Here is a 24,813-nt window from a genome sequence, read left to right on the forward strand (position 1 = left end):
AATTTTATACATTCGATTGTAGATTAACTTTTAAGCTTAATTTATAAAAAATAATTGTGACTCCATTATATATTTATCGAAGCATTGTCCGTGCAAGTGAAGATAGATCCCATTATAATACATATGAAATAGACTGTACAATTTTATGGTAGGGCTGATGTCGACATAAGAGAGAGAGAACAACAGCAGGAGTATCTGCCTATCTATCTATCTAATAGGGCTGATGGTAGGGTATTCTCCTATGGTGGTAAGGTATCACCTACATACATACACACATCATACCATACGCCATACGCGTTAAAATGGTATGCGCACGCGTATGGACTATGGAGCAGGGAAAGGGTGGTTGGGAATAGCAGGTGTAGGATTATTGCAGTGATTTTAACACAAATTTTACAACGACAGGAAATACTACAAGAATCAGTAACACTTACAAAACAACAGAATTTCTTGTGTCAACTACTGGATACTACCAGCAACGCATGTAATTACAAGTATATTTATAACAAAAGTGCGTTTTTCACCGGTTCGAACAGCGTAACTGTCTCTCGATCGATCAGCTTGTGCACCTATTCTTCGACGATGGAAGCTTTGATACCCGTAATAAATAAATTGCAAGATGTATTTAATACTGTTGGAGCAGATGCTATACAATTACCACAAATTGTTGTTCTTGGTACACAGGTCAGTTGGTATATTTAAATTGACGATAAAAGGAAGATTCATATAATTCTAGCATGATTAAGATCTCGATTTAAATTGTTTCTCTACCAACAGAAAAAATTGCGCAGTCAAAAATTGTTTATCTAAAATTTATATATTATACTAAAATGCAATATAAAATACAAGTAATAATTTTCATTTTAGAGTTCTGGAAAGTCATCTGTAATTGAAAGTTTGGTTGGTCGGTCTTTTTTACCAAGAGGTATTGGAATAGTTACACGACGTCCATTGGTGTTACAACTTGTTTATACACCAAAAGATGATCGTGAACATAGGACTGCAGAGAATGGAACGTTGAATTTAGATGAGTGGGGAATATTTTTACATTGCAAGAATAAAGTTTATACAGATTTTGATGACATAAGAAACGAAATTGAAGCTGAAACAAATCGCATGGCTGGATCTAACAAAGGGATTTGTCCAGAACCAATTAATTTGAAAATATTTTCAGAATCAGTTGTTAATTTAACACTTATAGATCTTCCTGGTATTACAAAGGTACCAGTTGGTGACCAACCTGAAGATATTGAAAGCCAAATACGTCAACTTGTACTGAAGTATATATGCAATCCTAATTCTATTATATTAGCTGTGGTCACTGCCAATACTGATATGGCTACTAGTGAAAGTTTGAAACTGAGCAAAGATGTAGATCCACATGGAAGACGTACTTTAGCAGTTGTTACTAAATTAGATCTTATGGATGCTGGTAATTTTATTATTTCAAATTCTCAGTTTATTGCAATGAATTAAGATATTACATTCTACACTCTTTTAGGAACTGACGCTATAGACATATTATGTGGCAGGGTAATTCCTGTGAAATTAGGTATTATAGGCGTAGTTAATCGTTCTCAACAAGATATAATGAACAACAAAAGTATTCAAGATGCATTGAAAGATGAGGCTGCATTTTTACAGCGCAAGTATCCTACATTGGCAAATAGAAATGGCACCCCTTATTTAGCCAAAACATTAAACCGTTTGCTCATGCATCATATTCGGGATTGCCTTCCAGAATTAAAGGTAACAACAATTCTTATGAAGTAATAAGCTGTTGCAATCTATAGTTAGAAAAAACTAAAATGAACATAATTTGGTAGAACTTATATTTTTTAAAAACAGACAAGAGTAAATGTGATGGTCTCGCAATTTCAAACCCTACTTAACTCGTATGGGGAAGATGTGGGCGATAAAAGTCAAACATTACTTCAAATCATTACCAAATTTGCGAGTAGTTATTGCTCTACGATAGAAGGAACAGCCAGAAACATAGAGACAACGGAATTGTGTGGTGGCGCTCGAATTTGTTATATTTTTCATGAAACGTTCGGTAAAACGCTCAATTCTATTCATCCATTGGCAGGTCTTACGAAAATGGATATTTTAACGGCTATTCGAAATGCGACTGGTCCGAGACCTGCTCTATTTGTACCGGAAGTTTCGTTCGAGTTGTTGGTCAAACGGCAAATTCGAAGACTCGAGGAACCATCTTTACGGTGTGTGGAACTTGTTCACGAAGAAATGCAAAGAATTATCCAGCACTGTGGTACCGAAGTACAGCAAGAAATGTTACGTTTTCCAAAGTTACACGAGCGCATTGTCGACGTCGTAACGCACTTGTTGCGTCGACGTCTCCCACCTACTAATCATATGGTTGAAAATCTGGTTGCTATAGAATTAGCGTACATTAATACCAAGCATCCTGATTTTCATAAAGACACTGCATTTGTCTCGTCATTACTTAAAAATTCCGAAGCAGATCATTTAAAACATAACAGAAGACTTCCTTCTACAACAAGTCCATCAAACACTATAATTCCAAACGATATAGTAAGTAACCAGTGAAAACGATAAATTTCTTTTATGCAGTTACCTAGTAATTCATTCTTTGTTTATTGTACTTTTCTAACCAGTAGAATCGATTATTATATATTCATTTAACAAAGCATAATGTTCCAAACGTCATGTTAAAACTCCTAACATGTCCCTAACAGAATGTAAAATCAGTTAATAGTCAAGACGAAGTGGCATCTTTTTCCGAGCAGAACAGTGACCAACATGAACATCAGAATAACCAACATCATTGGTTATTCAGTAATTTAATGCCTCAAGGGAGAATTGATTCAAGCAGTTCGATTGATGGTTCGCCAATAAGAAATCGGGAAAACAATGCCTCTCCTTATTCAAATGCAAATTCTAATCCGATAATCGATATACAAAAAGCATCTCCGCAACAGAAACCAATAAATCTACTCCCGGAAGTACCAATGCAATCATCTCGCAAACTTAGTGACCGAGAACAACGGGACTGTGATGTTATTGGTAATAGTAAAAAGAATTTGCATCATTTCATGCAACAGAGGTTATTCTATTCCATTTGTCTATATAAACGTTTATCTTTGCAGAGAGATTAATAAAGTCGTACTTTTATATCGTAAGGAAATCTATACAGGATACCGTACCAAAAGCTGTTATGCATTTCCTAGTCAATTATGTAAAAGATAATTTACAAAGCGAGCTCGTAACTCATTTGTACAAGTCAGATCACGCCGAGGTACTTTTAAACGAGAGCGAACATGTTGCTATCAGACGCAAGGAAGCGGCAGACATGCTAAAGGTGTGTATACGTACATAGTGTTATTCTATATTCTATCTGCATCTGTGGAATATCTCAAATTTATCAGTATATTTATGAACTTTGTATTGCAGGCACTAACTCAAGCTGGTCACATTATTAGTGAGATTCGAGAGACACATATGTGGTAATTGATTATGTACAACGCACACACACCATCAATTTAGAGTTTACTATAGATATTTTGGCGTTGTAGTAGATAAATCGACGACTGAAATTACGTGTGTGTCGATCCGCTGTATATAACTTTTATTTTTCATGCAAGCAGTGTCTCTACACGAATAAGAATAATTTGTAAGGACTACGGATTTTCTTTTAATTTCACTTTATACGCGTAAAGGAAACACAATATCATACGTGCATTTATAGCCATCGTCGGTATGATCAATGCCAATGAACACTGAAGTATACAAATTATCTTTAATACCAATGATGCTCATGTCGTAACAATACGTTAAACGCCTTACTGAATCTCTGCGAATACCAGCCAGCAGTTTATATCGAAAAATGTCAACTTTCTTCATAATTGTAAGGTGTAAAAACAGAGAAACACCATCGTGAATTTGGAGCAATCTGTATCGTTTTGTAACATTTTGCACTGCTCGTAGAAACTGAAAATGGATAGTGTCTAATCCAAAAGTATTGTAAAAATTTCGTTTTTTTCTTTTAGCGTTTTGTGATATAAATTCCAAACCATGTATCGATATATATATATATATAGACATTTGTATTGTTAATTTATTATTATTTGGAGGTACAGCCAAACCGATTGTAACATTGAATGATACATTGTTGTGTTTTGATAGTCTCGATGTTGGGTACAGTAAAGAACTTTTCAATAAACTGTATGTGCTCAAGCAATTGAGGCAAAGCCTGTGCATAGTGGCCTTCGTACATTTTAGAAATCGCATTTAATCTTTTATCGACTGATTTTCGAAATTGACCATTCACCTTTTTGCAGTCAATTTTTTCCTTACAAGCGAAACATTTCATAATTGATGCTTGTCGGATATCTTTTTCATTTAAAGGAAACTCACAAATAATTTCAGAACATGTCTTGCATTTGTAACTCATTGTGTCGGGTAACGGGGATTGCCAGTTTTGCGTACAAGCTTCGCATTCGCATAAGAAACGATACTTTTTCCATAGGTACTCGCGCCTTTGTAGTCTACCTTCGCTAAGAAAGTGTGGTCCGTAGCAATCGAGAATTTCACTGCCCTTGCCGATAAAGCGCAACGTTCTTACCACGACCATTCCTGCGAAATAAGTGAAATTTATATGTCAGCGTGCATGAAATCTTCATCTTTATAAGAGACAAGTGAATTTTCACCTGCTGGATACGAATGACGAACGATGTTTGGATAACAGCTATGATTGACGAGACTAACCGACGGATAAATTGCCCCACCAATCTCTCTCGGTTCCCATACATGGGTTTTCTCGTTGTACACGTTCTCTACGATCTCGTAAGCGTTGCAGTTAACGGCCTGTAAATGATGCAACATTCCGACAGCCAACGAGAGGAATGTTTCTTTTAAACAAACAACATCCATTTTACTCAACACAGAAGTAAAACATTTTGTTAAAAATATTGCCTCGATAGCGCGAATTAGATTCACATTAGGTTCTAAAGTCGTGCAATGAGTCTCCAATCCTAATACGGTGCGATAGTCCTCTGATTTATAAATTTCGCTTATTCCTAACTCGCTGCTTTCCTTGTTTGCACTTGCGGCTTGACAACGAAGGTAATCGTCGTTCAGAAACGGAATATCATTTTCCCCTGCATTATTGTTATGCATTTTCGTAGCTCCCGAAGATAAGGAGCCTATGACCATCATTCTATAGGCCAGCAACAAGTGCGAAGCCTGTCGTTGCGTTTGCTCGGAGGAATTACCTTCGTAAAAAAAATCGAATAATGAACATTCGTACCGATGGTACGTTCGCCATGCTTCCTTTCGGCATTTCTCCGAACAAAAGGACACCTGTAGAAGTATAATCGTGTTCGTGATTTAGAAACACATGTAAAAATGAATAAATCGGATGGCAGAAACTGTAGAAGTAACATTATTTTCGTTACTAACCGTTCGACAAGAGTAACAGGGAATTTTAACAGTACTGCGCGATTTAAAGCTGGCGTGACAATGCAAACAATTCCTATCCAGTGCTTCCTTATTCGTGCTGGAAGCAAACGGTGGTTCAACGATCAGCACGCTTCCTGCTTTGATGTTTCTGGAGGCGACAAGTCGTCGACCTCTCTTTTCGTCAAATTCTAGGGCCACAGCATCGGAACAGCTTTTGAGGATAGCGTGTCGTTTCCCATCAACGACAGGTGTTGTTGCAATGCTTTCGTTTCGCAAGAATACGTTCTCCGAAGCAGTAGTTCGATTCGAGTTGCGTCTCCCATGCGTTTTTCCTCCCCTAGAAGAGGATGTCTTCAGCTTCTTGGAGCATTCACTTTCCAAGTACATGCACGCTTTCCTACGTTCCAAAAAATTGTTCAAACTTTCGGCAGACTTATCGTACAGGTTTACGGGAAGCGCAAGCATGCAATCGCAGTATTTCAGGCAACTCGCAAAAGCCTTCGAGTCGTAACAGTGTTGGGCGCAATCAGAAAGAGCATCCAGAAACAATCTACTAGTTACACTGGCCGTAAACAGTGTTTCGGTGATGACACTAATTCTACTTTCCTGTTCGCACGTAACTCCATTTTCATTTTGCACCCCGCGGATTTTACCGTAAATCTCAGCCGCCAAAACGTCATCCTTACCCCTGTACGATTCGGCAATTTTGACGTTCTCTATGTACGGTATATCGATAAGAAGTTTTATCATTCCATTCCTGTCTCCGTTCGCAGATAATTCTTTGAAACGATTCGCGAATGGCTCCGCTGTTGCGGCGTCGTAAGCGATTTTGAAAAACCCATTGAATTTGATACACCTGCGAACGATAGAAAATTATGGGATATACATCAAGAGTATATCCTACACGTTATAACAGCACAATTGATCTATTATAAATGTAGTATCTTTATCCTATGTACATATCAGAAAAAGTAAGGGAGGATGTCTAGGAACCGGGCGTGGGCGACTTGTATACACTATGTAATTTAGAAATAATCATTGAAACGCAAATGATTTTGTACAAAGTAAATAATTAAGCGGTGAGCATAACAAATTTCTTTAATTGCGTTAAATCGGTTTTATAATTAATACTCAGTTTTCAATTTCCACGGTTTCTAACGTGCACTAGAGGGTTCTAGATTTCTAATGTGCACTTTAATGCGCGATCGTATCTCTAGTCGGCAAATCTTAATTTAGGTCTCTAAATTTACCAACGTAATTTAATCAAAGACTGAAATAGTTCGAGCAATAGTTCCCCATTTTCACGTACGCATAGCAATCCTAATCGCTAAACGACATTCGATCCTTTGATTTTTAACTTCTCTGATAATCGCATCCGTCCAACGAGTTATGAGTCATTAAAAAAAACGTAATAATGGTCGTGTTCATACCGTTTTACTGCAGACATTATACTATTTTGATAGAAACAGTGAATTATAATGTAGTCAGCATTACATTGACACCAGCACTTTTATCGTAGTTACAAGACACGACACGAATGAGCTGTGACGATTTCTAAAATTAGATGTTAGAGATTTTATACTGCTGCAGCTTGCGCTTTATTTCAAAACTACACACTATGAAAAATAATTGGATACGTAGAACAGAAGTTCATTGATTTTCTGCGGTAATATTGCCATCGTAAACATGCTCGAAGTTTGTTTAATCTTTACTGTTCAATAATAATTATCGTACAAAACGATGTGTAATTGATAAACACGAAGTAAGAGAGATTAACGTAACAAGTTCGTTTTAATACTTGCAATAGAGACATTAAAAAGAAAAAGACTAAATAAAGATGTATAAGATATCCTTTTACAAAATTTTCAACAGGAATAGAGTAATTATTCTGGTAATTCGTCTTGTAATTAACAATTAAATTGTTTTGAAAATTGATCGCAAACTTAAAGTATACCTATAGGACAAAATATACATGCATACGTATTCGCTTCAATTTATTTTATAAATAAAATTTATTGATTTGCACGAAGAATTCTTGATACAGTTTGGTGGAATTTAAAAATTGAATTATAATACTACTTTTTTGCGATTGATGTCACTACTGTGCCTAACCATTAGGAGTACCAGACGTCACATGATAAGTACGGGTGTGAGTGCTTCCCTTTCAATCTCACCGTGAAATGTTCTTATTTTAAGGAACTACCAAAGTCTGTAACTGACTTATGCTTTAAATTCGTTACTCTTAATTCATTTACACGTCGACGTTTGCCTTAAATAACGTGCGTATCGAATAAACAAAAAACAAGCGCCATGAGATACCTTTTGGGCACTACTTTTGCGACCACTGCCACTGCTACAATTACAGTCTTAGGTATTAATTTATAATTACTTTATCCTAAATAAAACAGTAGATTGATAAATCTAATAAAGTAGATAGGTACTTAATTACTGTTGTTATTTACAAAAATATCGATTAACATTTTTGTTTCTTATCCTTGTACTATGTATGAGATTTAAATAACAATATTAATTACAGTATTGTACCATGTATTCACTGGGAAAGGAGAACGCGTCAGTGTTGCATGGTAAGTATACCAATTTTAATCATTTAATGTTTAATTGAACATTATAATTAGTATGTTAACACCAAAAATGATCCTAGGTTCCTGGAAAGTTCTACTCCATACATGTGGGCAACTCTTGGTATTGGGCTTGCTGTTGCCCTGTCTGTAGTTGGTGCTGCATTGTGAGTTTTAATTTTACAAGGAATGTTAACGCATAGATGTTTTCGAAAGGTTAAACAATAATATATTTCAGAGGAATTCATACAACTGGTGTTTCAATTGTTGGTGGTGGTGTTAAAGCTCCAAGAATTAAAACAAAGAATTTAATCTCTGTCATATTTTGTGAAGCTGTGGCTATTTATGGATTGATCACAGCCATTGTTTTGTGTGGAATGTTGGAAGAATTTAATTATACCCAGGCAGCTATAAGACCAGAAGTTCGCAATGAGAACTGGCTTGCTGGATATTTAATGTTTGGAGCTGGTTTAGCTGTTGGTCTGGTTAATTTGTTTTGTGGCATAACTGTTGGTATTGTGGGTTCTGGAGCAGCTCTTTCCGATGCAGCCAATTCAGCTCTGTTCGTCAAGATTCTCATAGTTGAAATCTTTGGTTCTGCCATTGGACTTTTCGGATTAATTGTTGGCATTTATATGGTAAGTTTCCTAAAACCATAAGTACATACCTATTCTTTTTAATTTATTTAGGTATTAATGAATTTTTTCAACCTTGTAGACGTCAAGGGTAAAAATGGGAAACAAAGTATAAACATAGAGTAGAAAGAAGTGGTACAACCGTAAAGTATTTTTTGGAATCACAAAATTCCATTCCATGTTTAGTAATTGTTAAAAAAGAATATGGATAGAAAGAAAATGTATCGCTACTTTGTTTGAACCAGTGTAAAGAAACTTTTACCATGCAAAGTCAGTACATCATCTCCATTTTGGGCAAGTGTAATTTTGATACAAATAGTTTTTCTTATAAATACCTGTCAACACTTAAAATATTTGAATGTCATGATCTCTGTGTATTAACCATATGGATAAATATCAATTTTCAGTAATATAAAATTTATTCCTGTACTATTGTTACTTATGTATGGTATTTTGAGTGCGTTATAGCGCTCTTTTTTAAATACATTTAATGTATATATTTTGTCCAACAGAAATATTATATCAAGTAAGAGTAATATTATGTTATACTTACTCATACGTGTTGCATATATGTATAAAATATAGTACTGTAATCTTATTTAACACCACAATTTTCTTTACAACATAATATGCAGAAAATAGATTTTTATTATTTTAACACTCATAAAAAGTTCTCCAAAAACAATATATAAAAATACATGATTGTATATGTTATCAACAATGATCAAAATTCTTATAAATTAATTATACGTATTCAGTGACATTCAATACAGTAATTACTATTGATTGTAGGTACACAACAGTGTTTTGGTCACTGAATCAATATTTGATGAATATCTTTAAATGCCTGTTCTAAACATTTTACATACTCACTAGAATTACAATATTTGCTGTAACTTGTTACAATAGCTCCCAGTTTTTGATCTTGAATCATGTATCTAAATATTAGATGAAGACGTTATGTATAAAATTTCACAAACACTAATGTATATAATAGCAGGTGATCAATGATACATTTATAAAACCAATAAAGAGAACATGTATCTTACCCGATTCCATATCCATCATTCACCACTGGTCCAAATCCACCAGCAAGTACAGCAGGACTTGAAAGAGTTGATGTGGATAGAATGTTATGATTAATATAATCATATGCTGGATCTTTAAAAATTGTTGGCATGGGTGTACTTAATTGTTCACAAATTTTTTTTAATGCAAACAAATGTCGATCAAATCCATGCCCTAAAAATATGTGAAATGATATTTAATACTAGTTTCTGGAAATACACCTTTTTTTAGGCAAAAAGAATAAGTAACACAAGATTCTACTGTGCTTTTTTGTAATTACCCATAGCAGCATCTTTAGTGATTGTATTATGACTGTTACTACAATTAATTATTAATTGCTTCAATTCAGACTTAGATAAATTGTTACTTTTTTGAGCTATAGCTTCGCATGTTATTTTTGTTTCCACTGTACAGGATCTAATAGTTTCTGTTCGTCCATGCTTAAATGCTGCAGTACTACAAGATTCATATGTTGGCACTACACAGTTTTTTTGATAATATAAAGCTAACTGGAAAGCCAATTGCATAATTGCGTCAGGACTTACTCCAAATTTTTTACACTGATCTTTACCAAATTTGTCAAATATAACATGATCAATACTTAATTGGTTTGTCCATTCTTTATAATTTATCTTTTGTTCGTCACTAGTGTTTTGTATCTTATTATCTACCTTAAATTCAAGTTTCTTAAAATTGATCATTGCTCCTTTCTGAATGTGATGAACATCAGTAGGATGGAATCTCGGTTTTTTAGATACATCATCTTTTACATCCTGCAGAATTAAAAGAATTATTGTTATAAATTACAATTTTTTCATCCATATTATTGATTTACATATTATTTACATTAAAAAATCTGAGGACTGCAACCCCATCACCCCAAGAATGTTCAAAATTTATTCCAGCATATCCATCTTGCGTCACGATTAAAGAGAATGATTTATCAAACCATCTGTTTGTTCCATCTGCATGGAGATATGTTCCAAGTAATTTATTATAATCGGTGCCGATATGTGTATCATCCAATATCATCATAAATATGGCAGAATCTATTTTTTCTAGAAGTTCTTGGTTGCCAACTCGTGACAAATGCTCTCTAGTATCAGCCCACAAATTACGTTCTGCAGTCGTTAGTACTCCAATAGAACATTTATTGGTTGCTCTATCATCTTCTAAAATTGTCTTTATACATGCTGCTATTGTTTTTGATTCATAAATATGGCCATTTTCGTTTACTACATCAAAAGAATAGAAATATCCTTTCCTCATTACAATCACATGCCGACCCGATTCATCTCGACATATCTCATCTTTTTCTAATTTTGGTAATCTTGTTGAATTAAATAAATTCGGATACTGTGACATATCTAAAGGAAAAGCCTGTAATAATTACTTCTCTTTTAAGTATGCCAGGAACTTCTTTATTTTAAAATAAAGAACAGAGACATTTAAATTAATTTTACTTGTACAGTAAAGATTACTTCTGATCTCATCCAATAAAACTGTTATCTTACCTTAAATAAATATGCTCCATACCAACTAAACCGGGATGGAAGCAATCTTGTGACAGTACGAAATAGATCAGTATCAGACTTTTTGGGATTTAAATGATATACCTCTGGTGGTAAAATGTGCTCTTTTAATGCTCTCATGAATCTTAGTGATGATATGATTAAGTTTGTAGCTTTAACTAACTGTATATTATATTCTGACTTTTCTTCTGGTACAAAAACTAAGAATGGATTGTAATTGATAGGTAAAGGTTTACGGTCTCGAAGATACATGTCAAACCATGGTTCACTAATATAACTGGTATGAAGATTTTTAGAATCTTTTTCAACAAGTTGTTCATGCAAAGCAATACCATCTTTGATCAGAAAATCATTGACATAGGATGTTGTCTTTTCAAACTGCTCATTAGATAATATAGGCTTCTGTGCATTTAGATATCGCTGACAAGTATTTTTTAGTTTAGGAATAGGCAACCGTGGAAGAGATGGTTGAAAATGCATTGTAGGAGTTTTACTTTTCTTAATATATTGGTATTCTTCATCCTTCTGTATAGATGTACTTCTACAATACAAATGAGTAGTCAAGAGGATATATTCTGTTAGACATTTAAATATATATGTGTGCACTTGCCTAGATGCTTGCAATACTATTTGCACCCTTCCACATTTGATCTGAAACATACATATAACAGTAAAGTAATATATTATATTCACAAATGTAAATATCATTACCACTTTCGTCCTTGAGTATATATGCCTTGTTGTGAAGGATAACATATTGCACATGGAATATAAATTTTATTTATTACCGTATAGTACAGTATTTTTATAATACGAGTAAGTCGAACAAACAGTAGATATCGTATAATAAAATAACACCGTGTAACACTTAATAGAATCGACACTTTTTATTGCTAATTTGTAATGTATTGTTAACAATAACTGTATGCGTATGTAGACTCATGCATTTATACATTCTTAATATATACCCTAATTAATTGAACGCGTACAAAACAATACTACATGTATTTATTGTGTAATTTACAAAATTATTTCAGAAATGTATGTATTTCCACATACTTCAAGTTTCAAAAAATTAATTCAAAATTTGAACTACTTAAGAGTGGAGGAGTGGATCTATAACGATTGACAGATAAGGATTTATTTCGAACGATGTCATTTACAACAACGAATAAAATAAATATGGAATCAAAATCCGATTATATGTTTTTTTCAATAGTGTCAAATTGCTTGTTTAGCACCTTAAATTGGTACAGCGCATAAATAATAGTTAGTGATAGTTGTTTTTAATTAATAGCAGAGAATTTTCTCTCTGGGACTACATTATCTAGATCTATATGGATCTCGTCTATGCTTCAATTTCTTACGCTAATGTAACAACCACACATAGATGGTGCTACAATATAATTCTTTAAAAATGTTAAAATCGTGTAGTAAAACATAACCACAAAAATCGGAAAAATGAAAATGTCTCTGGTCTCTGGAACCAGTAGCTGAAAATTAAATTCATTGATTGAGAACTGTTTCTTTCAATTCCACGTACGGATCCTGTGCTACTGACTTACATAATTAATTCATTTTATGAGTTTGTTTTTAAAGGAAAGGCTTCTTTAAACTAACAATTCATGAATATAAAATTATGTATTTTCATTGGTCTGTACAAGATTGTTACAAACGTACAACTCATGGCAATTCTTGTTTATAAATATTATGAATTTACTAGTATCTTTTCATATACCAAAAGACTTTCGAAAATTATATTGTTTGTGGTTTAAGCATTATATCTACATATTCTGGTGCTGAAACGTCCAGTAGATTTATTGTTCCAGGCACTCTGTAATTCTGTCCAACCATGGAATTTGAACATTTTTCATCATTTTTGTTTTCTTTAGATCTTAAAAACTTACAACATACAATATACCAAAAACTTTGCACCACATTCTTTACCAATCCTACAAAGTTCATCATGTTAAAAATGTTATTCATATGATATGCTCTAGTATGAGTAAATTACTACATACCGCTTGTAACAAAAATGCCTCCAACTGTAGCACATAATTTCACCAAAAATTGACATACTGTATCACGTTGTTGAGTAACTTTTATTTTAAGTGCACTCATGTCATATTTAAAGAAGATTCCTGGAATCCCATGAGATCCTTTTTGATGATCAATTGGTCTTTGATGATCTTTCACACTATACTGATACGTTTTAGAAGTACTCAACAAAGTTTGTATATCCGTGGGAACTACTTCCACAAAATACTGATATAAAATCATATCTGAAAGGTAAATCCATTGTAAGTAAATATAGGGTGATTCTCTCTCTAGAGGCTCCAGAGAGAGCAGTTGCCGACCTTGGCGTTATAATCTGTCGATTGGTTAACGCCGCGATATCAAGGACCTCTCTGTCATCGACGGCTATGGCCGCGGAATCGGCAGTGTGGGTGCATGTCTGTGAAAGAGAAACGATGCGGCGACTATTCTCTTTGGAGTTTCTACCGAGAGAATTACTCTGCATAATTATTATAAATCTTGTATTTGTATTTCAGATGACATCCACTTACTGTTATCAGCAATTTTTTCATCTCCCTCTAATGGATGAACAATACCTGGACTGGGTCCACCAAATGAAAATTTGTTTATTCTATGAGTGAAGTTATAATGCTTATCAGTCATGAAAGCTGAAATATGTATGTGTCCCCTAGGAATGGATAATGACTTTCCAGCTGTAATGTGAAAATTTCCGGCAACTTTGTTAACATTTAGACTACCATGAATACGACATGCATTAGGTGCATAACTAGGTTCATGGGTTCTCTTTGGCATTTCACTATATAATGTGACCTGATTGGATTTCCACAAAAGTTCATGAATGGCATGGTATTCTTCTCTTAAATATGAATTCATATGTTTCAAAGCTTCAAAGTGAGATCTTTGTTCTTGTGTTAATTCCCACCATGTGTCTTCTTCTTCTAATGATTGATGACCTATCATATTTTGATTGGTAGAATCCAAAACATCTGCACCAATACGACCACAGGGCATTGCAACCGTTATATCAATATTTATTTTTAATTTAGCATCAAAGTCTGTATCTGGTTCAAATTTGAATTGTAACCTACTATCAAAGTAGTAATTTGTTTCCGCTATTATTAGATATGCAATAGTGCAGATTGTAAATATGGAAACTGTAAGAAAAATATATAACAATTTATGTATGTTTATATTTGTTATACTTAGTAAGTTTTATGATTAAAAAAACTTACAAGTTCCTCCAACTACAGTCTTATCAACATATGGTTCAAGAACCTTAGGAAATGCATCCAGTTCTTTAACAGTTTTAATGTTAACATTTCGCCTACGTAACATTTTTCCAGTATTTACAAATTCAGATGAAATGAGTGTACTGTTCTATTCATTTGATACCTATTAATCTGTATCAGATACGTAAATGGATATAAGCATTGTATGTCATACCTATATAAATTATAAAATCAACTGTCAATATTCTTACCTTAATTCTATATTAAAGATTGATTGTCTGTACATATTTACAAATACATTTTTCTTTTAATAATATAAGACATCCACTACGTAATATCTTAAATGTATACGTTCGAGACGTCACTAATTTGCATGTTAATAATAATTTTGTATCTTTTGGACACAGTTGTTGTAGCCTATAACTTGTAGGTTGGCTGGCAACAATATCAAGAGCGCCACCGTATCTATAGCAAGAATGCGAGAAACTCGTCGTATTAATTGAAATTATGTAGAAAATGTAGGAATACAATAATATCAAACATACAATTGTAATATGATATAAAATAATAAAAAATATAGGAAATATAAATAAACATATACTTAATAAGGCTTTAATGTAATCGTTTAATATGCGATGTAAATTTCAATTATTTCGAAAATATTTTGTTTGATTTGTTTGTAGTTCATGGAACAAGTACCTTAGTGTATATTTATCACACTTTCAATGTATTGGTTAATTTCGTGGTTGAGTATGCATTCGTTATCGCATCAATGATTTAAAGCACTCTCCTTATCTCAAATGAATTTTACATTTAATGTTCACTTCGGAAATTAGTGAATTTGCAGTTATAGACGACCGCGCATCATTACGCTGCTTCTATTGAAATCTTAAACATAAATGCATTATATTAATGATCAATTATGAATTGTGTGTAAATATAACTTATTGAAACGCGTTAATATCTAATACACTTACGAATATTGCACCTTTAAGTTGTTTTGCATTTTTGTGACAAAATTCTAAAACTTTTGTTTACTGTTAGTGCATATATTGAGTAATAGATCTTAGAAGACTGTGCAACTGTGCAGTTATTGTATTCAGTTGTTTAGTATTGTGTTACAAGTTTATTAAATGTAATGTGTACATTCCCAATATCATTCTTATGTAATAGGAATTAGGTCACAAATTTTATACTGTGTTTGATTTGTATGAATATGCAGGGAGTGTTTTAATACTTAAAAGATTACCAAAAAAGTTGTAATATCTGCAACAAAATATATTTCACACAGAGAATACAGTGCATGCAACAAAGTACATTCACTTTTATTAATGTCAGTGCACAAAATACTGGGAAATTGAGAACTCAAGATGCCAGGGACTCTGACCTACCCAATATATGCTGATGTAGAATCACCTCCTCAAAGACATCGATCTTACACTTGGAATCATCGTAACAGATCCCCAGTGTCACAAGTTACTGCAAGACATGGAAGACTATCTTTGTCAGAACCTGTGGTAAATAAATAACTCTATTGTTTTATACATATTAAAACTATAAATATTACAGTAATATACTACCTTAGAAAATTTCTATTCTTATCAATGTGCTACAATACCTAATTGTTAACTCAAATGAGAAAATGATACAAGTTCATCATACGCATTATTGTAATCCCGTTATCATTGTCAACATAATATCCTTATGATCTTAAGACAGTACTTTGATAATGAAGAACCTGTCTTAAAGAATTCACTCCAAAACATGTGAATCACATTCTCTTTGCATTTTAACGAGTTAAGTATAATAACAACGATGACGAATATTTTATGTTCATGTAAACAATTTAATTTTCGTAATTTCGAGAACGTTGTCCAACTTATTGCGTGCAATGACGAAAGGCGCAACTATTTAGGAAAATTCGTAGAGATGTTCGCAGGCGCATTAGAAGCAACGCGTTTCAGCGATATCTAGGCTCGTTTGTATATATTCGTTTCTGAAGACTTGCTTTTCCTTATTATTTGGAATGGTTTAATACCTAAAGAAATATGTGTTTTGAGAACTGCAAGCTAATTTTATGACAACCAAGATGAATTTATTGATATGATTGGACATCGAATGATTGGACTACGTTTTAGCAATGTTTGAATATTTGAAAGGAAGCTGGCCATCTTTAAGTGCGAGTATGTCATATCCGTTTCGTTCGTGCAATAGTGACGAAGAGGGGTTAAGACAAAATAGGTTTCTTGATGGCACATAAGAAACTGTGAGCCTCATTAAATTCTAAGAAATAGAAGTCGACGATTCGAAACAAATCGATTATACATAACGTTAATGGCAGAGGGACATGTTTACGGATATAATCCGCCATCCGGAGTTGACGGAGAATCTGTACGTAACTATTTTGACAGGTTGACAAATACAGGTTGGATTTTTGATTAGAAGATTCCAGGGAGGGTATTACTTCTAAAAATTTGTTGATTTTACGATTAATTGTACTATTATGTCGACAAAAAATGTTTCATATAATTGAGAATCAGCTAGGAGTTGTCTGTATAACGATTATTTAATTTGAACCGTGAATCACTCACTTTTGTCAATATATGTTTCTTTATATTGATATTACACATATACACACAACAAAAAAAAGACTGTTTTAAACACATTATGTACATATTTATGCATTTTCTTTACAGCAAATTTATGATACTAACACAAGTAAAAATTAATTGATAGTATAAACTGTGCAAAAATTAATATAAAATAATATTATATTTATTTAAAAATAAATGAAACACTTGTTTACTTAATGACTTGTAAGAAAGTTTCTATTGTGTATTGAATACATTCAGCACTTTATAATCAATGTTTCACAAAGTGTTCAATGTTTTATAAAAGATGTTTGATGAAATTGATTTCTGTGCTCTTAATGACAATACTAATATATTAAATTATAATTAATAGAATTATGTCTTCAACTGCTTACAAAACTTTCTATAATTCAATTTTTAATATTTACATTTTCTACAGAGAGATGAGGCTACCAGAAAGCTGAGATTAAAGGTGATTGCTGGGCACCAATTAGCAAAAAAAGACATTTTTGGTGCAAGCGATCCTTACGTACGTGTTGATTTAAATACTATAAATGGTGATCAGATATTGGATTCTGCACTTACAAAAACTAAAAAAAAGACTTTGAATCCTGTCTGGGAGGAAGAATTTATATTTAGGGTAAGTTTATCATTAATACACTTTATTACCATTATAAATGAATATATCAAAGAAATGTTGTTTTCTTTTTGTAGGTAAAACCTGTTGATCACAAGTTGGTGCTACAAGTTTTTGACGAGAACAGATTGACAAGGGATGATTTTCTTGGAAAGGTCGAATTGACATTAACTAATGTACCTAAAGAGCAAGAGGGCCGAACAATCCCTGCTAGACATTATTTACTTCGTCCACGTAGGTAAGTATTTTTTAAATGTATGCTTTAAGCTGTGTGTTTTGAAATATTTTTGCAAGCTTAATTTTTTTTAGCTACTTACAATAATTTTTACATATAATACAGATATATAACAAACTAATTTTACATTACATATATTGTTACTTTTAGTCAGTTCTGTTATTTATTTTATGCACATTATTCTACATTATTTTGATACATTTTCCTAATCATTCATTCAATTTGATGGGTTGCATTTCACTAGTATTGATCTCTGATTTATTAAAATATTTATTTCGTATCTTTTATTTGCAAATGCAAAATGAATAACTTACGAGGATATGGCTAGGAATCATTCCAGTCAGCGTTCGAGAGTAAAAGGCACTTTGCAAGTGTATCATGCATATATGTCGGATTCATCGACTACAGAGAATGACAATGGGGATGATGCATCTGACTCAGGAGGGTGGGAAATGGTACAATCAGTAAACGTGAACCATCCTTCACAGACAGTTACGTATACCTTATGCTGTAAGATGAAGATTCGGAATGGTGTTGCCACTTATTTCTGTAAATAATATTTTATGTAAAACGTTTTCTAGGTCGCATTTGACTCACCTTTAGCACCTTTACCACCAGGATGGGAAGAAAGACAAGATGCAAACGGGCGGACATATTATGTTAATCATATAGCAAAATTTACGCAATGGGAACGACCATCGGAATCGTATGTTATAAATATTACGTGTTTAGATATTTCACTTAAAAATAGATAATCTCGTTAAAATATTACATTACAATTACAGTAATACGTCACCCAGTGGAAATATGGCAATTGAACGAAATTTCAGTACTGCTGCAACTGAATTTCAACGACGTTATCATATTAGTGCAGATAATGAAAACAGGCACAGAAGTTCAAATAATCAGGTAACATTAAGGATTTTTATAGATAATTATGAATAAAATCATAAGGCTATAAAGTAACAATAATATATAAGGAACGTAAGAAACTACGAGAAAATTTTTTGCATTGTCTCTTAGTAACATACATTACCAGACGAAAGTTTGAGATGATGTATGAAAATATAGCGTGTGTTATTTGATTGTTTTACATTAATTTGTTATGGCGTTAATTCTGTTTACACATACGTTCTACATGTTATTTTATGTAATACATTTTACTGAGTTATTATTGTCGTATTCATTCCAATATGTAGATTACAGTGTTAAAGAATTAGTACTCTTTGCTTTCAAATCTCCATGTCATGTGAAAGTATTATCTTGTTCGTGTTATTGTGATGTCCATAGTTCATGTAAGATATATGTGTGTAAACAGATACACACACACGCACAAAACATAGGGCTTACCTAAATCATTGCAAATCCAATTTGTATCCAAATCCAAATGTACCGTAAACTTTACTACAGTTTAAATAGTAAATTACAACATATAAGTAGAATAAGGCTAAATTACATAGTGCTTCCTGTGTTCTAACATTATAAAGCAATGCAGAAAGAGCATTGATCATATAATTTAACAGAAACTTATCATCATTAATTACATCATCTGTTTCTGTAGCTCAGCTTTATATCTGCAAAAACATTACACTTTGTTTAAACACAGACTGACAGCTGTAGTATGTATCCATAACACATCGTAATAACAACATGTGTATTAACGATTTACTAATTATTATAATTAGTTACGCATGATTTGTTCCACAATAAATATGTTAAACACGATTAATGTAGCAACATGATAAGTCTCTAACAAAAAGATTAATTGGCATGCAATATGTAGCAATTTTGTGCATGTGTGTGTAAGGATGGTGATGTTCTCCGCGAGGAAGATGAAGATTCGGAAGCAAGAGATTATGAGATTGAGAGTCATAGGGGAGGGGGTATTGGGGACACTTCTTCAGACTCCGGACGTTCTGTTGATCAACGTGGCTACCATAGTGAATGCGAAGATCAGGTACTCATACACGTAGACATGCTCAGTTCCAATTTTTATTCGATGCTTCTGTTTATAGTTTCTTCTTCATATTACATAATTCTGAAAATATCTAAAGAAAACACTTTTACTATACAGCGTACCACTGTTTATTTTGAACATTAATGTATTTTAGAGAATGTTAATTATGAAACTTTATCACATATTTGTACATGAAAACAGATATATTGTCTTTGTTTTATTACAAGATGTATTTTTTATGCATGATTATTTAGAACTCTGTTTCTTCATTTTTCAAACTTGCTATGTGGCATGATTTTGTTTAATTCAGTGCTCATTGTAAAGGATTTGTTTAACATATTAACAAGTTCCATAGATATCAGATATGATTTATTATACCGTACAATCGCCTGATAACATTAAATCAGTATATTTGTGGTGTAAATGTATTTTTATGTTGCCGAAAATATTATTTTTATGCAAAAATACGTTAACATTATAATTACAGAGTGATGATAACGTGGATAGCCCAACTGGTTCTAGACGATCGTCTGAACAGGTGAATACAGTTGTTAATAGAAATTTAAACAACGATATTGATGAAACTAGTAGCAACATTTTCTTATTACGATCGGTGTTATCTTAATATATAGATTGAAAGTCCAAAACCCACTCTTCCTGCGTACAGCAATGAGGGATTACCACCAGGATGGGGCATGCAAGTAGCACCAAATGGTAGAGTCTTTTTTATTGATCACTGCAAGAGGACAACAACATGGATCGATCCGCGAACGGGGCGTCCAAGTTCGATACCAAATCACATTGCACCTTCTGCTACCCCTAGAAGTGATTTGGATCAACTTGGACCCCTGCCTGAAGGTTGGGAAGAAAGAGTACATACGGATGGCAGAATATTTTTCATTGATCACAGTATGTTTACATTCAATTAAAATTATACATGGTTTAAGAATTTTCAACGTGATCACACCGTGTTTCATTTTTTTACAGATACAAGGACAACTCAATGGGAAGATCCACGCATGTCTAATCCACAAATTGCTGGTCCGGTATGTGGAAAATTCATAATTTTAAACGTACAATTTTTAGTGAAACACCATCATAGATGAAGCTTTTTTACTTTTTACAGGCTGTCCCATACTCGAGAGATTACAAACGTAAATACGAGTACCTTAAATCCCAACTAAGAAAGCCTGTAAGTATTTATATCATTGCGAGAAGATTAATTTTCATGGGTAATAATTGTTCGGTTGTCTTTTCAGAACAACGTTCCTAATAAATTCGAAATAAAAGTTGGGCGAACTAACATTCTAGAAGATTCGTATCGTATAATTAGTTCCGTTAATAGAGTGGAGATACTGAAGACAAAGTTATGGGTGGAATTCGAAGGAGAAGTTGGTTTAGATTACGGAGGTCTAGCTAGAGAATGGTTTTTCCTTCTATCTAAAGAAATGTTCAATCCTTATTATGGATTGTTTGAATATTCTGCTACGTAAGTGTGGAATATGTTAATATCTTTGCATAATGTAATGAATTGGTGTTAATCGCTATTAACATATTTGTAGAGATAACTATACACTACAAATTAATCCTTTCTCGGGTGTGTGCAACGAAGAACATCTAAATTATTTTAAATTTATTGGTCGTATAGCGGGTATGGCTGTTTACCATGGTAAACTCTTAGATGGTAAGTATCATATTAGTTATGTTAAAAGTACAGAATATCATATATGTGCATATAAATGTACATATATATACAGAGTGTAACAAAAATGTTGGAAAACCCGGAAATGGGAGATCCGTGATGTGATTCGAAATAAGTGTTTCCTAAGCAAAAATGTTATCTGGGGCTTTGTTATCGAGATATGAACGAGAAACCCTGACCAATCAGAACGCGAGTCTGCCAGTTGAGCTCTGGTTGGTCGGGGTTTTTCGTTAATATCTCGTTAACAAAGCCTCAGAGAACTTTTTCGCTAAGGAAAAAGTTGGTTCAAATCACCCCAAGAATCGTCGTTTTTAAGGACTTACAACTGTTTTGGGACACTCTGTATATATACTATAGTTATAAACAAAACTGTTATTTCATTGTAGCGTTTTTCATTCGACCATTTTATAAGATGATGTTGGGTAAATCTATTGATTTAAAAGACATGGAAAGTGTTGATTCAGAGTATTATAATTCATTATTGTGGATTAAAGAAAATGATCCTAGCGAATTGGAACTCACATTCTGTGTTGACGAAGAAAGTTTTGGTCATACTTCTCAAAGAGAACTCAAGCCAGATGGTGCTAATATACCATTAACCGATGAGAATAAAGATGAATACATAGGATTAGTTATACAATGGCGGTTTGTATCAAGAGTTCAGGAACAAATGAATGCATTTTTGGAAGGATTTAATGCTCTTATTCCACCGACATTGGTGAAAATATTTGACGAGCATGAATTAGAGTTGCTAATGTGTGGTATACAACATATTGACGTAAAAGACTGGAAGCAAAATACGTTGTACAAAGGAGATTACCATGCCAATCATATAGTGGTTCAGTGGTTTTGGCGAGTAGTACTTTCATTTAGCAACGAAATGCGCTCTAGACTTTTACAGTTTGTTACTGGCACATCGCGAGTACCGATGAACGGTTTTAAAGAGCTTTATGGCAGCAACGGTCCACAGTTATTTACAATCGAAAAGTGGGGTACACCGGAAAACTACCCAAGGGCTCATACTTGGTGAGTATATAAATTCATAATTGCGTACTTTCTTTTCTGTTAATGATAGTGAAAGATTAATAGCCACGTGCTGCTTTCATCCTATTCTTGTCATAAAAGAAACAATTGTAACTATAAAAACTTAAAAGAGATCTAGAACAAGATTTGATAGCCACTGTTCCTTTCCAGTTTTAATCGCATTGACCTTCCTCCTTACGAAAGTTATCAACAACTCAGGGAAAAATTGATAAAAGCAATTGAAGGTTCTCAAGGTTTTGCTGGAGTGGATTAGCACGAAATATCCCTTTTCATGATGATATCTGTAATATAATGTACATATATACATACACACATATATATATATATATATACATATATAGATACACAACCATGTATACTGTCTAATATGATTAACTATTTAACAGGATTAACATTCTTCTGCACTCTGAAGACTTAGGTATCTCTTGACTGCTAGTTACATCATTGAGACAAATCAATGAAAAGTATGTTTAACTATTACTTAACTGTTACCAATAATTCAGAAGAATCTTAAGCATAATGCACTTTTAAAAGTATAAGCTATATTTAACAAAAAAAAATGTGCAAGTAATTTCAAATGCTATCTTAGCAATTGACGAATTACAATTTATTAACTTGTTCACTTTATAAATGTAATTCCATGTTTTGACTGTTACATTTTCAAGAGTTTTTTTGGGAAAAGTTTCGGTTACTATGATGAAAGAATATTATTCTGATATTAATTGTAAATAACTTTAAGATGATAATTAATTTGTTAATGCCACAAAAAATGCTTTGTCGCCGGAGGATTGTATGAACACTATAAATTCACAACTTTAAAAGATAAAACGTTATTCGAAATTATCGAACACTAAAAAAAATGATATAAGTTACATTATGTGGTACTTGTCATGGTATATAAAACATGAACTTTAAATATATTCCAGCTATTTTATGGAATAAATAAAAAAAATGATAATAAGGCCAAGAAATTCTAAAAACAAAAGGTAGAAATATATCTCATATACAATGATGCTAGGTAATTTTGAAAAACATTTTAAGGTATTAATACTTCTACACCTTGACTGTACATTTTTAATAGGTATTTAAAACAACAATCGTTGACTTTAAAGGACTCTCACATATAATTTTGGTTAAATCGTTTTCAATGTTTTGTAACAATGTACAGTGTAAGAGTAGTATTCCCTTTTATAAAGTAGAGCATAAACAAAATTTTGGTATTCTTTTCTGCAGGAAACAATGTTAAATACTTGTCTGAATACTGAATTAAGAAATTATCATGTAGATCGTTTATTATAGTAATAAAATCAAGATCTTACATTGTGCCGATCAAAGAGGAATGTACCGACAGAAAGCAGGGGGAGGATTATTAAAAAGTTAATTATGCTGTTAGAAGATACTACAAGAAGAATTATGGTCAGTGTATAATGTATATTTTGTTCTATTTTTGATCAATTCATTTCTTTAAAAGCAGACACATTTAATTTAAGAATAAACTCGAAATTTAATAATGTACATACATATTTTTCAAGACAGACGTATCTGTTACATGATTTATTCGACTCGGACATAGGACAGTGTTCTTCTTGTACGTTCTTCTAAGGACGTTTAGTGAAAGTTACATTATGTATGTTTGGCTCATTGTATATAGTATTAATTAAGATAAAAAGATGAATAGATAATTGCATAAACGATGACACTCAAGTATTTGTACATTTTGACAATATATGAAAAGAAAGAGGAGACATTCGATTGTTTTGTCAAAAATGACATTCGATGCATCAAGTTGATTGATTCAAAGTACCGCGATTAATGTAACCTTGTAAATGCCTACTTTGTATGATAATAGCTATTCCAAGAATGTAATAAACATTCTCGAAGATGTTTAGCACTTAAAGCTAATGAAACATTCCATCCTGTTTGTACAGCTTATTTTATTGTAAACAGATACGTCCCGTTAGATATAATAAATGTTATTATTACGACAGAAATTTGGTGGCCTTAAATTCCGGTTACTTTGAATTTTGCGTATTTCACGTGTCTCTATGGTGTGCATATTTGAATCACGTCTTTGTAAATTTATAATTGTGAAGAAACAATCCACCTTGATCTATTATATTTTTTC

The 24,813-nt window shown here is 32.8% G+C and overlaps 6 protein-coding genes across 10 annotated transcripts; 3 read left to right on the forward strand and 3 right to left on the reverse strand.

Annotated features, from left to right (window-relative positions):
- The first annotated feature begins 346 nt into the window (after positions 1–346).
- LOC107189112 (dynamin-1-like protein) lies at positions 347–4,046 on the forward strand. The gene is made up of 7 exons (XM_015577584.1): positions 347–684; positions 868–1,432; positions 1,502–1,749; positions 1,849–2,556; positions 2,721–3,048; positions 3,132–3,343; positions 3,436–4,046. Exons 1-7 carry the CDS (start codon positions 583–585, stop codon positions 3,490–3,492), a joined length of 2,220 nt encoding a protein of 739 aa, XP_015433070.1. The 5' UTR covers positions 347–582; the 3' UTR covers positions 3,493–4,046.
- Positions 4,047–4,048: 2 nt separating this feature from the next.
- LOC107189113 (SET and MYND domain-containing protein 4-like) lies at positions 4,049–6,897 on the reverse strand. The gene is made up of 4 exons (XM_015577585.1): positions 6,873–6,897; positions 5,443–6,298; positions 4,692–5,343; positions 4,049–4,617 (listed from the first exon to the last, which is right to left on the reverse strand). Exons 1-4 carry the CDS (start codon positions 6,887–6,889, stop codon positions 4,106–4,108), a joined length of 2,037 nt encoding a protein of 678 aa, XP_015433071.1. The 5' UTR covers positions 6,890–6,897; the 3' UTR covers positions 4,049–4,105.
- A 673-nt stretch (positions 6,898–7,570) lies between these two features.
- Positions 7,571–8,920, forward strand: LOC107189114 (V-type proton ATPase 21 kDa proteolipid subunit-like). Its single transcript, XM_015577586.1, has 5 exons — positions 7,571–7,813; positions 7,979–8,027; positions 8,105–8,188; positions 8,260–8,659; positions 8,739–8,920. Exons 1-5 carry the CDS (start codon positions 7,753–7,755, stop codon positions 8,769–8,771), a joined length of 627 nt encoding a protein of 208 aa, XP_015433072.1. The 5' UTR covers positions 7,571–7,752; the 3' UTR covers positions 8,772–8,920.
- Positions 8,921–9,414: 494 nt separating this feature from the next.
- On the reverse strand, positions 9,415–12,012 carry LOC107188963 (carnitine O-palmitoyltransferase 2, mitochondrial). Its single transcript, XM_015577367.1, has 6 exons — positions 11,968–12,012; positions 11,239–11,907; positions 10,571–11,104; positions 10,005–10,497; positions 9,706–9,898; positions 9,415–9,594 (listed from the first exon to the last, which is right to left on the reverse strand). Exons 1-6 carry the CDS (start codon positions 12,010–12,012, stop codon positions 9,468–9,470), a joined length of 2,061 nt encoding a protein of 686 aa, XP_015432853.1. The 3' UTR covers positions 9,415–9,467.
- Positions 12,013–12,915: 903 nt separating this feature from the next.
- LOC107189056 (endoplasmic reticulum-Golgi intermediate compartment protein 2) lies at positions 12,916–14,953 on the reverse strand. The gene is made up of 5 exons (XM_015577489.1): positions 14,774–14,953; positions 14,526–14,693; positions 13,824–14,447; positions 13,278–13,538; positions 12,916–13,208 (listed from the first exon to the last, which is right to left on the reverse strand). Exons 2-5 carry the CDS (start codon positions 14,626–14,628, stop codon positions 13,012–13,014), a joined length of 1,185 nt encoding a protein of 394 aa, XP_015432975.1. The 5' UTR covers positions 14,629–14,693; positions 14,774–14,953; the 3' UTR covers positions 12,916–13,011.
- A 251-nt stretch (positions 14,954–15,204) lies between these two features.
- Positions 15,205–22,994, forward strand: LOC107188992 (E3 ubiquitin-protein ligase Nedd-4). 5 transcript variants are annotated; one of them, XM_015577408.1, is made up of 16 exons: positions 15,205–15,267; positions 15,814–16,039; positions 17,553–17,753; positions 17,828–17,988; positions 18,314–18,476; positions 18,567–18,691; positions 18,771–18,894; positions 19,793–19,942; positions 20,430–20,480; positions 20,575–20,851; positions 20,930–20,988; positions 21,069–21,134; positions 21,202–21,431; positions 21,505–21,626; positions 22,031–22,670; positions 22,839–22,994. In XM_015577408.1, the coding sequence occupies exons 2-16, from the start codon at positions 15,893–15,895 to the stop codon at positions 22,939–22,941; spliced, it is 2,619 nt and encodes an 872-aa protein (XP_015432894.1). In that variant the 5' UTR covers positions 15,205–15,267; positions 15,814–15,892; the 3' UTR covers positions 22,942–22,994. The 5 variants fall into 5 exon arrangements, with proteins under 5 accessions (XP_015432894.1, XP_015432898.1, XP_015432895.1 ...); XM_015577409.1 differs by lacking the exon at positions 15,205–15,267 and adding an exon at positions 15,415–15,451 and having other exon boundaries at positions 15,861–16,039; XM_015577412.1 differs by lacking the exon at positions 19,793–19,942.
- The last annotated feature ends 1,819 nt before the right edge of the window (positions 22,995–24,813 follow it).

The sequence above is a fragment of the Dufourea novaeangliae genome, unplaced genomic scaffold (assembly GCF_001272555.1).
Source record: "Dufourea novaeangliae isolate 0120121106 unplaced genomic scaffold, ASM127255v1 scaffold125, whole genome shotgun sequence".
Lineage (NCBI taxonomy): Eukaryota > Metazoa > Arthropoda > Insecta > Hymenoptera > Halictidae > Dufourea > Dufourea novaeangliae.

Coding starts and splice junctions, on each gene's coding strand:
- LOC107189112 (XM_015577584.1), top strand. CDS start 583: ATGGAAGCTTTGATACCCGTAATAAATAAATTGCAAGATGTATTTAAT. Junction 1,750..1,848: donor ATTGCCTTCCAGAATTAAAG/GTAACAACAATT, acceptor TTTTAAAAACAG/ACAAGAGTAAATGTGATGGT. Junction 3,049..3,131: donor ACGGGACTGTGATGTTATTG/GTAATAGTAAAA, acceptor TTATCTTTGCAG/AGAGATTAATAAAGTCGTAC.
- LOC107189056 (XM_015577489.1), bottom strand. CDS start 14,628: ATGTTACGTAGGCGAAATGTTAACATTAAAACTGTTAAAGAACTGGAT. Junction 14,448..14,525: donor GACTGTAGTTGGAGGAACTT/GTAAGTTTTTTT, acceptor TTTTTCTTACAG/TTTCCATATTTACAATCTGC. Junction 13,539..13,823: donor TGAAAAAATTGCTGATAACA/GTAAGTGGATGT, acceptor TTTACCTTTCAG/ATATGATTTTATATCAGTAT.
- LOC107188992 (XM_015577408.1), top strand. CDS start 15,893: ATGCCAGGGACTCTGACCTACCCAATATATGCTGATGTAGAATCACCT. Junction 21,432..21,504: donor TTGTTTGAATATTCTGCTAC/GTAAGTGTGGAA, acceptor ACATATTTGTAG/AGATAACTATACACTACAAA. Junction 21,627..22,030: donor CCATGGTAAACTCTTAGATG/GTAAGTATCATA, acceptor ATTTCATTGTAG/CGTTTTTCATTCGACCATTT.
- LOC107189113 (XM_015577585.1), bottom strand. Junction 5,344..5,442: donor CCTGTTACTCTTGTCGAACG/GTTAGTAACGAA, acceptor ATACTTCTACAG/GTGTCCTTTTGTTCGGAGAA. Junction 4,618..4,691: donor TCGTCATTCGTATCCAGCAG/GTGAAAATTCAC, acceptor CTTATTTCGCAG/GAATGGTCGTGGTAAGAACG.
- LOC107188963 (XM_015577367.1), bottom strand. CDS start 12,012: ATGTTATCCTTCACAACAAGGCATATATACTCAAGGACGAAAGTG. Junction 11,908..11,967: donor TATACTCAAGGACGAAAGTG/GTAATGATATTT, acceptor TGTATGTTTCAG/ATCAAATGTGGAAGGGTGCA. Junction 10,498..10,570: donor CAGTCCTCAGATTTTTTAAT/GTAAATAATATG, acceptor TTAATTCTGCAG/GATGTAAAAGATGATGTATC.
- LOC107189114 (XM_015577586.1), top strand. CDS start 7,753: ATGAGATACCTTTTGGGCACTACTTTTGCGACCACTGCCACTGCTACA. Junction 7,814..7,978: donor TGCTACAATTACAGTCTTAG/GTATTAATTTAT, acceptor TATTAATTACAG/TATTGTACCATGTATTCACT. Junction 8,660..8,738: donor TAATTGTTGGCATTTATATG/GTAAGTTTCCTA, acceptor TCAACCTTGTAG/ACGTCAAGGGTAAAAATGGG.